At 40.6% G+C, this 11,028-nt stretch overlaps 1 protein-coding gene across 1 annotated transcript; it reads right to left on the bottom strand.

Moving 5' to 3' along the window:
- Positions 1 to 4,916: 4,916 nt before the first annotated feature.
- LOC116718627 (G2/mitotic-specific cyclin-B2-like) lies at positions 4,917 to 9,826 on the bottom strand. The gene is made up of 8 exons (XM_032560773.1): positions 9,569 to 9,826; positions 9,377 to 9,487; positions 8,312 to 8,569; positions 7,521 to 7,679; positions 7,213 to 7,449; positions 6,305 to 6,445; positions 5,404 to 5,514; positions 4,917 to 5,300 (listed from the first exon to the last, which is right to left on the bottom strand). Exons 1-8 carry the CDS (start codon positions 9,593 to 9,595, stop codon positions 5,190 to 5,192), a joined length of 1,155 nt encoding a protein of 384 aa, XP_032416664.1. The 5' UTR covers positions 9,596 to 9,826; the 3' UTR covers positions 4,917 to 5,189.
- Positions 9,827 to 11,028: the final 1,202 nt, after the last annotated feature.

The raw sequence follows: 11,028 nt of genomic DNA, 5'->3' as shown, positions 1-11,028 counted from the left end.
ATCAGACCAAACACTTCTTGTTTTAACTTAGTTGAAATTGTTTTTACTTGCTAAATGCCAGAAAACTTGGAGAGAAAACTTTTTTTTTTTAATTTGTAGCTTAGAATTTAAAAGTTTACACACATTTGACATGTAAACCAAATTTATGTAACTTGGATTACATTTGGGGTAAACCAAGTAAACCCACCTAAAGACATCAGCCAGGAAGTAAGTTTAGTTAAACTTACTTTAACCCAAGTTAAACCTTTTGGGTTTAAACTTCAACAAACCTCTGATCGGTGAACTGAAACATTTGAGTTAATTGGAGTCACACCTATGGATGTATTTTAAGGCCACAACTTAAACGCAATGCTTTCTTGTTTGACACAATGGGAGAGTCACAAGAAATCATCCCAGATATCAGGAAGAGAATTGTGCAGCTGCTCCAATTTGCACAATTCTTCCTTGCTGAAAGGCCGCGCAGCGAGGAAGAAGCCTTTGCTTATAAAGAAACTTAAAAATCCCAATTTCCATTTGCAGATACACACAGGGCCAAAGATACTCATTTTTGGAGAAATGTCCTGTGGTTCACTGAAACTGAAGTGGAAGTATTTGGCCATAATGACTATTGTTACATTTGGAAGAAAAATTGTTATAATTAAGCCACCTTAACTGTCAAATCTGGGGGTGGCAGCATCATGTTGTGAGGGCTGTAGGATTATACAATGGAATAATCCATGATAACATGGATTATCCAGCTTAGATTAACAACAAGAAATTCTGGCTTGATTTGTAGTGACAGCTGAAGCTTTTTGATTCGCTGAGTTTTCTTTGTGTGAAAAGAAACTGAACTCCCAGAAAACCGTTAACTGACAGCTTCTCCCCTTTTCCCGTTGCTGTCTGTGACTGCGGTATGTAATCAGCTCTGTGGTTTTTTCCAAGTATTATATTTTAACATATATTTTAGACAAATCTGATAATATACAGTGTTTCACAAGTAATTTTGCTATGTTTTGTATATGATTTTAACTGTTATCATTATTAATGTTATCCATTTTAGCTATGTTTAATTTTACAAATGTTATCAGCTATTAACTGCGGTCTCCTGCTGATAACTGCTCATGGGAGCTATTGCTTTGTAGTTTTTTGGGGGCCATTTACTGTATTTTATTTAATGTATAGGGGCAGAAGCTGCTGAATCGTAGTTAACCACCAACTCAATTTTTTATATGTTTCAGTTATCAACTATGGTAGTCTTTGAATGTTACATGTGTGATTTTATTTCCTGTTAAAATATGTGTTCATTGTTATTTATGTTATAGATGAGATTAGTTATGTGGATTAATTGTATGAATTTACTTGAAATGCCACTACACGATCAAAATGGCCCCTTTTCCTGTTGCTGTCTGTGACTTTGGGGCAGAAGCTGCTGGTTGAAGTTAACCACCAACTCGATTCCCTGTCTGTCAGAATAAATACAGTGAACCTGAATGTGTCTGTCGTGAAGTCAACCTACTGGACCTGCGACGAACAAAGGAGGGTTTCATAAACAGGCAGCTCAACTATTTTTAGCACAGGAAAAAAAATGTTTTCCGGGCTTGGTGTGATACTGGCCAAGCTGGGAAGGTGGGATTTCACTAGCAATAGCATATTAACATGGTTTACAGGGCGCGTTTCAGTGAGGTTGGTTACAAGAAAAGCAACCTGAATTAATACAAGTTGGATTTCTTCATGTAAACTTTACATTTTAAGATATTTTAATCCGGGAGCAATAAGAGGTCTAATCATTAAATATTCCTACCTGTAGTTTGACAGGATGGTCTTTTTTCTCTCTGTGAAGAGATGTTAGCAGGTTTCAGCTAGCCATATAGCTAGCTAAACATATAATTTCTGCTTTCACACTAAAACACATACAAAACGAAAGTTAGCCTCACAAAAACACAAATATTAACCGCAAAATAAAGTCGGTAGTAGTAAAGCACCTGATAATGAAATGATGTTTGTTTCTGTCAACAAACGGGCACAGGAACGGGCACCTCTGAGGAGGACCGGCCCTTCTTACCACCAGGACCTGTTCAGGACAGCAGGTGGCGGTGTTTAGTAAAACTACCAAAGGTTCTGAAACTGTACCCAAATTAAAAGCAGAGGAAGAAACAAGTGCTAATTTTAAATCGTGTACAACTAAAGACCTGACCAGACAGGAAGCAAAACCAGACCAGTCAATACGTGTTTTTCTTGGGTGCAGCAAAACCAAGATCTGTTTGTGTTGTTGTGAAAAAGAATAAGGCCACAGACTTTTATGTAGTCTGTGTTTTTCTACAACTGCACAAATTATGTACATTGGTTAAAGATAACAGAGCAAAGCGTCATATTGAGGATTCAAGTGGTGACAGTGGAGAGGAAAAATTTCCCTTTAACAAGAAGACTTCCTAACAAAGCCAACACTGGGCCACTTATTTAACTTTGATAAAATAAAGTTTTTTATCTTAACCCTCTTATGATCATAATTGTATCTGGGCCCCGTGTTTTTTTTATTATTATTTTATGGCTGTAAAATTTTCAAAAAATGTGCATTGAGTTTGTATTTTGCTCTTTTTTCTAGAACAACCTCAACTTTTAGTATCTGATAGTTATTCAACATTTCTGTCTATTAAAAATTTTGACAGACAGTTTAGAGAAAAAATAAAATAAAAAAAAATCAGAATTGAAATTTAAAGGTTTATTACTGAACAAGAACTTCACGATGACATGGGCAAACAATTCAGCTTAACTATATTTCATATTACATAAATGCAGGGAAAACTGAAGCCTGGCCTCCAATTTACAAGTTTTAAAGCCTGTTTTTATTAAATAATTCCAGACGTTTTAATATTTTGTGGTAGACTCTAAAGCAGTTCCTCTCCAGCTGGCAGCAGAGTAAGTGTAAATCACTTTTTACCAGAACGGATTTGTATTTCCATCCATATTTCATCTAGCACACTTCAGGTTCAGAGGGGTGCTGGTACCCATCTCCAGGGGTCAAAGGGCAAGAGGAAGGGTACACACTGGACAGATCACCAATCGCTCACTTGGCTGATTTTGTTTTGTTTTGTTTTTTGGTTGCCAAAATCACTTTTGGTATGCCCTAAGTAATATTTTTACCAAAAGTGATTTTGGCAACAACAACAACAAAAAAAATCAGCCTAGTGAACGTTTTCTGACGCACAGCAGAGCGAGAAGCTGAGACTCAGAGGGTCTTTCATTTGGTTCTGGAGCCAAATTCATCCTCAGGACTGACTGAAGCTCAACAGACAGGCAGAAAAAAAACCTCCTCATTTTACCTGGATAGATTCATTACTGGATGTTAACGCTGCTGAACTCCGAGGGTAGGTGGCGCTGTTGGAGCTGCTGCCATCCTTCACCACCGTTTTAGGCCACCAGCTCCAGAATAAAAACACCCAAACTAAGAACATAAAAAAGAGCTTTTATTAAAATTCAACTTTAATAATAAACGTGTGTTTAAAGGTGACCCATTATGAACAGGTTAGGATAAGTTTATGGTCCATACAAAACATGTTCATTACATATTTTTTTTTCTTAGCAGAGTTTAATGAAAATCATTAGGTAATGAGAATTTAGTCTGATCAGTTCTGCATATTTTGAGATGAATCCAAGTTCTGTGACTTTAAATCCTAATAAGCTGATGTTGGCCACGCCCACAATTCAATGTTTACACTCACATAAAAATGGCTGCAAACTGTGGGTCGGTTTTCCCTCCAGGTCCTTATGAAGAAGTGGACAGTTTCTTTTTAACTCCATCATTTATCTGCAAATAAAAACCAAAAGCAACCAGATGGTCAGTTATCAGATCAAACTCTGACAGGAAACATCTAAAAAATGAGGAAAGTCTCAGCAGTGAATATTTAAACTGACAACAGATGTTGAGTTTTTCCACCAATAAAAGTCACGATAGCAGCTCACCGCGGCTGCGCAGTGTCCGTCTCTAGGCAACCGTGACGTTCAGCGTCGGTCCGTAGCGTTCTGGGGTCCTTTAGCTCCCGCCAAGACAATATAGCTGACCTTAATATTTCCTGTGTTTTATTTTGGCCATTATTGTTAAACTTAAGTGTTGATGTGTGATGACATGAACTTGTTAGTTCCTCTGTCCATGTAGTAGCTGATATATTGTGAAAATCCGGTAGAAATTATGCACTAATCGAGTCATGTTTACATAGAAACAACGAGCCGCGAGGCTTTGTTTGTGAGACTTGCGGTCACGTGGGTCGGTTGTGGGCGGAGCTTGGTAAGGTCCATTATAGGCGTTTCTATCGGACGGTTATGTATCGGTTCAATACGGGACTCACATTTAACGGCCAAATATGGGATGACTCATGGATGGCAACCTGAGAAAGTTTTAGCGCGCTGAAGCTAAAGCTAAAGCTCCCCTAAAACAGGGCTAGAGCCGCCACTGATATTCAGCATTACATGACCCTCTTTATTCTTACCGAGTGGGTCTGTTAGCGGGTCAGAATTACCAAGCGAAGGTATAAAAATGTTTGTATTTGCCTCAAGATCAGCAGGGCTTGAAAGTAAAATGAGAAATGTTGGAAAACAAACCAGGATGTGGAAAAAGACAACATGCAAGAATTAGAGAAATACTGAATTTATATTTAGAATGATTTTAATACCCAATTTCTTTCAGGAAAAAAAATAGATTAGAGAAAAACTGAAGGAAAAAACTAAATGGTAACTGTAAAAAATAATTAAATAGTCAAAATTTTGTCTGTCAAGACCAGTTTAACTGAACCTCAATTTAAAATGTTGCTTTTTACTTTTGGTCCCAACATTTTAATACCACTATTGAGTCACATTTTTACTTTCGTCTTGTGCATAAATGTTGTCAAATTAAAATAACTGGCCTTGGCTCTGAATTAGGCTTGAACATACAGAAAACAGACTGTTTTTAAAACGAGTTTTATTTCAGTTTAACAAATTAAACCAGACTTCTTGATTTAAAAATAAAATAAGTCTTAGATTTTGTTTCCACAGAAGTTGCTTGCAGACAAACTTCTGCAGGTCATGTTCACAAACAGTTTAAGGAACAAGATCCTGAAGAATACTACAAAATTATTAAAGTTTCTAAAAACATTTTAATAAAAAAGCTCCAACGCAAGAGAACAAATCCAAAACTAAAGTGCAAAAAGTTAAAGTCCAGGAAGACGTTCCGGGTCTCAGGCCTCCGTTAGCAGAGGAGCCGCTAGCTTCTGGATGATGGAGGAGTTCAGCTGAGGAAGGAGGCTGATCTTCATCAGTTTGCTGCTGGAGTACTTCTTCCTCACCGCCTGCAGGGTGAGAGAGAAAGAGAGAGTCCATCCTCCAGCCAGGGGACGGGGACCGGGGCGGCCCGTCCTCCAGCCAGGGGACGGCTAGACGTCTTTGACTCACCTGGAACTTGGTCTTCCCCTCGTTCACCAGCACCACGTTCTTTGCCAGCTGCTGCATGATTGGCTGCAGGTGGGCCTCGTCGTAGGTGGAGTAGTGCTGCTGCGTGGGAGACTGAGGAAAAAGTAACTTTCATTAGTATAGAAAACAGGAACAAACATTTTGTCCCATTTATTGTGGTCCCAGAACAACTCTAACCATCTGGTTTTAGCTTTAACTCAGTGTTTCAGCTGTTTTGCAGTTTCCTGGAAATTTGTTCTGGATGCAGAGCAGAACCAGAACCTGAGAGGTCGGTACAACAGCAGATCTTTAATCCATTCAGTGATTTATAAACTACCAGCAGTAGTTTAGACCAGTGTTTCCCAACCCTGGTCCTCCAGACTCACTGCCCTGCATGTTGTAGGTATTTTCTTGCTTCAGTCCAGCTGATTTCAATTGATGACTGATTAACAGGCGTTTGTTGAACTGCAATCAGTTGAATCAGGACATTAAAGCAGGGAAACCTAAAACATGCAGGCCAGTGGGCCTTGAGGACCAGGCCTGGGAAACACTGGTTTAAAGTCTCTCAGTGAAGGCTATAGAACTGGCTGGTGTAGAACTGGGTGGTGTCTTTATCCTCCTGGTTCTAGTCAGAACTCCAGCAGCAGCGTTCTGGACCGTTGGGTTGTCAATCAGACCTGTGAAGACGCTGCTGCAGGAATCAAAGCCACTAAAGAGAAACTAAAGCCTGGATGAGTTTCTCTGATCTGAGACTTTAGTCCTCTGGTCCTGGAAATGTTCTGCAGCTGCTAGAAGATCCACTGTGGAACCGGCTTTATGTGGCTGTGAGGTCAGAGGTCATCCTGATCTCTAGTTTCCAGCTGGAATAACTGAAGCTGACAGAGGGACAGGTAGGGCGACTCACCCAGGGCAGGCCATCCACCAGCAGCTGGGACAGACACAGGGAGGCGGCGGCGACCTCAGAGGGCCGCAGGTGGACCATCTGGTAGTCCAGGAGGGTCAGCTCCATCAGGTACTTGGCCAGAGTGTGCTTCTCTATGTCGGTCTGAGACACAGAGACAGTCAGAACCACTGATCCAGTCTGGACCAGAACCCTGGAGAACTCCTGATCCAGTCCATTTTCAGGAAGCTTGGCGAACTTTGGATCCAGACCAGACTAAACGATCGATGGGAGTTCTCTGGCCGATCAGCGATCTTTAAAACGCAATTAACAGTTAGCTTAGGAATCGATTTAAAAACAAAAATCCAACATCGGACAAAAGGTGTAGAACATTAATTCAATTACTTAAAATAAAGTTATTGCCTAAAATGCAACACAGCATGAGCCTGTTACAATAAGCGATGAAAAAAAAAATTATAATAACTAATTATTGTTAGAGATGCTCTCTGTTCAATATTGTTGAAAAGTCGCCATTTTGAAAATAAATGCTGCAAACAACTGAGACGCAGTATGATGAGGCTAGTTTTAACTCCTGCCTGCCTTTAGCCCGTTTTCTCTGTTCAAGACAAAAAGATTAATAATTTTTCTAACAGAATTTGGTTACAGAGCTTAAGTTTGATCTAAAATGCTTTCCAGTGTTAAATCTTAAGAAATTAAGTTTCATCTGAGAGGGTGTTCTAGCATTATGAGCTGGAAATGGTCTGAAAATCACCACCACAATCATTTCTGGGACAGTTTATCACCCAGAAACATTGGTTATGGTCACAGGCTGCTGATAGACAGTCGGTTTATCGGAGCGCCGCTACATCAAGTCCAGAAGCGATGGACCGATCAGGAGTTTTCCCAGAATCCCCTGCAGCTCCATGACTCACGTTTGCCACCTTGGAGGCTCGGCGCAGGAAGTGCAGCGGCAGCGGGCGCCCCAGCTGGAAGCCGAGCCTCCTCAGCACCAGCTGCTCCATCTCCAGGATCTGGGCCTTGCTGAAGGCGTCGTCCGTGATGTAGGCGAAGTCTCCCACCTCCGGGCAGAACATCTCCTCGTACTTACAGGCCACCTGCATGGCGGCCACGCCCGCCAGCTGCAGCTTCCTGCGGGACACCGGCTGGACCTGCGGCGGCAGCAGAGGGTTCAGACCTGGCGGCGGGAGGAGGTTCTGGTTCTGGTGCCGGTTCGGCTCACCTGCAGGAAGCGGTCCAGGACGGCCACGGTGAGATACAGCGTCTCCTGCAGCAGCTGGAAGCGGGAGTGGACCTGGATCAACCAGTCCACCAGGATCGCCCTCATGGCCGCCGTGACCTCCGACCCCTTCAGGTAGTCGGCCCGGATGGCCTGCTGCACCTGGAGACACGCCGGGGGTCAGAGGTCATAGCAGTTTGGGCAGATAGGTAAGAAAACACCTATCTATGAGAAAAAATTTCACTTGATTTTTTCTTTGTTTAAAATGTTGAGCAACATTTTTATGGTAAAATAAATAAATAATACATATATATATATATATATATATATATAAATGCTGCGCCTCACCTTTGGGGGGTGCTGTGTCAAATTGCATGAAGCAGGCAGTTTGAGAATGCCCTTTTTTTTTTTTTGATTTACATGTATAAATTTTTTTTTAGCAAATCTTATTTTTCTTGCCATTGTTGAATTTTACAGAATTTATTAAAGCTTCACTAAATTAAGGCCAAAAGTAAATGAGAAACTCCTATACTGGATTTTCAATTAGTATATTCAACTCCCTGCGTGTCACTGGGTCAGAGGTCAGAGCCAGTGGTGCAAAATGTGGCTGTGCTGCATCATAATGGGCGCCAAAAACCCCAAAATGATTTCTAGTCAGAATTTTCTACATTCAGCAGCGGTTTGTGTATAAATGATGTATAAAACAGAGGCATGCCTAGAATGTGTCCGCATACACTTCAGAAAACAAAAGTTGCATTCCGGGTCAGAGGTCAGAGCAGGAGGAAGGAAGTTACCTCCAGACTCTGCAGGTAGGCGTAGATGTCCTTGACGTAGTGAGAGCAGAGCTGCGGCTCCGCGACGTCCTGCTCATCCACGTCCAGCACCGGCAGCAGCGTCTCGGAGAAAGCCCGGCACAGTTCCCGCTCCACCTCCAGGGACGGATCCTCTGGGAGACCCGGGAGCGGCTCCGTGACCCGGGCCGCGACCTCTGGGATCCGTTTGGGGTTCTGGGAGCAGGAAGGCTTGGAGGACTTCTTGGATGATCTGGTCCTCTGAAAAACAACAAAAATTCAAACCGAAATTCCTCATTTCTACCACAATCTCTGCCAATAAAGCCGATTCTAGAACAACAAATTTGACATTTGAAGATGCATAAACATAAATCTAGAAATGATGTAAAGCTCAGGATGTCAGACTCCATCTACAGCCAGAACCGGTTGAGGTTTGACCTTCCTGGATCCAAGGACATTTGAGGACTTTTGTTGATGCAAAGCGCAGAAAATAAATATATTTCGCCACTTTTAGCATCTTGTGAACTTCTGCGCTTTCCCGCCCTCACTGAACAGAATAATCTCCCCAATCAAAACTACTTTAATTTTATATTTATTCCAGTAAGTCAAACACATACAACTGTTCTCCATTAGGTTAAGATTTACTTTATCGGTTTGCTTAAATATGACAGCAGAAAGAAAAATAAAGTTTTATGGATGATTTTAATTGTTTATGTCCCAGATTGCTCACAAAAATAATCCGACAAAACGACATAGAAAACATTTCTTCTCCCCCCAACCCACCTAAATGCATTAAGAAAACTTCTACATATGTTACGATAGAAATAAAACTTATTTTCGCCATTTTAAGAGCCAATGTAGTTTAAAACCCAACAAAGCAACATTTAGGTCTATATCCGGGTCACCTACAAGTCAAAGGCCAAGACATCCGGTTTATTTGTCTTCGGGACGTTGACCCCTATTACCTGACGAATTCAATTAGGTTACCATAACAACACATGATTCAAAGACCCGAAATTTCAGCAGGTTTGGACCCAGAAGCAGCCGGTTCTGGTCCCGGAGTGTTACCTTGGTATCGGCCAGTGTTCCGGTGTTGTTGGTGATCTCTCCGAGAGCAACTCTCCTCGGAGCTGCGCAGCTTTTCCCCTTCTTCAGAGGCTCCTCTGCGGCCTGCAGCGGCTGCAACAAACCGAGACAAGTTGGACGACGAGGACAGAGACACGGAGACAGACGGAGACAGACGGAGACATGTTAACTCACCGCAGCTCGAAACCCCACAGCAGACATGTCGAGATAAAATCCTGAATACTAGAATCAGAACCAGAACCGGAGAAGATCCACAGCAGCTGAAACTACAGAGCACGATTGACGCATAACGTTCAAATAGCGCTGCGGGGAATCTGATTGGCTATGGCTTAGGCTAAGAGGCCGCTTATTGGCTGCAGCTGAGGCTAGGAGGCCGCTGATTGGCTGAGAATAGGAAGTGCAAATGACATAGGTAAACAGCAGAAATACTTCATACTAGTAGCGAAATATTCTTCTGAAGATCAATATGTATATATTTTTTTTACTTTGCTTCAAGTATAAAGTATTCCTCTATAAAAAAACATTACTTAGTTATTGAGTATTACTTCTTCATTTGATTTAATTTATAGATATGATATCATCCGACAGATAAAATATAAAATTACGTTTTCACTTTAAATAATAAAAAAGTGTAAAATTATATCACATCACTCAAAGTAATAATCATGTTAAAATCTGTTTTTCACAACAAAAAGCTTTTGAAACCAGTACTTTCAGTTGATAATGTATATAAATTAGAACAGTGCACAGCAACAAAGCTGGTGTGTAAACAAGAGCTCTCACTCAAACATAAATTGTAGGTTTGTGTCTGATGCGTTTCTGGGTTGCCAGAAACTTCACTGAAGTAAGAGTACATACAGTAAAAATACTCCTACAAGTACTTTCGTTTTCAAAAAGTTGCTCAAGTAAATGAAACTGGTTGCCTCCATGTATAACAACATGCTTCTTCACAGTGTGTTAAACAGCAACTTCCTGTTTGTACCAAATATTCTCTAAAATGAGACAAGTACTTTAACATTTTAATAATAAATATTTGTCACTAATTGTATGTTTCTAGATGATTCATATATTAACCGGTTATAGATCTTGTCTGATTCACTGCTGGACCAGAACTTCAACTTTTTAAATGAAAATATTAAAACAAGTTTGAATTATTTAGTCAAATCCATCTGGTTCAGATGGTTTGGATGAGATCTTCCAACAGAACCAGAACCAGAGAGAATCAGCATCACCAGCCATCTAATGAGTTATCATTGTTAAATTTTCAATAACTAAAGAGCATCAGTGATTTTGAATGTGCATTAATACAATTCAGAAAAACTTGAAAAGGTAAATTAAATATTGTTGAAACTCATATCTTCCAAATATCTTCAGACTCCTGTAGCAGTCAGTTTTGCAACGAATCTGAAAAGGCCTCTGACTGAAGACATAGTGTAGGACAATCCCTTGACCATCATGACATGCTAACAGCTCAGTATCCAGGCATCAGAGCTAATATTAGCATAGCCTGGATGATAAAATAAAGATGTAGACTAAACTAAGTTCTTAAAATGGGGAACTTTTAAGGTGCAACACAAAGTATATTTTTTTTTAGTCTACATTTGAACTTAACTTACAACAATTTAATGTACTCA

The sequence above is a fragment of the Xiphophorus hellerii genome, chromosome 4 (genome assembly GCF_003331165.1).
Source record: "Xiphophorus hellerii strain 12219 chromosome 4, Xiphophorus_hellerii-4.1, whole genome shotgun sequence".
In the NCBI taxonomy this organism is placed as follows: domain Eukaryota; kingdom Metazoa; phylum Chordata; class Actinopteri; order Cyprinodontiformes; family Poeciliidae; genus Xiphophorus; species Xiphophorus hellerii.
This window is presented reverse-complemented; position numbering and strand designations above follow the sequence as displayed.

Coding starts and splice junctions, on each gene's coding strand:
- LOC116718627 (XM_032560773.1), bottom strand. CDS start 9,595: ATGTCTGCTGTGGGGTTTCGAGCTGCG. Junction 8,570..9,376: donor GAACACTGGCCGATACCAAG/GTAACACTCCGG, acceptor GTTGTTTTTCAG/AGGACCAGATCATCCAAGAA. Junction 7,680..8,311: donor CCTACCTGCAGAGTCTGGAG/GTAACTTCCTTC, acceptor GCGTGTCTCCAG/GTGCAGCAGGCCATCCGGGC.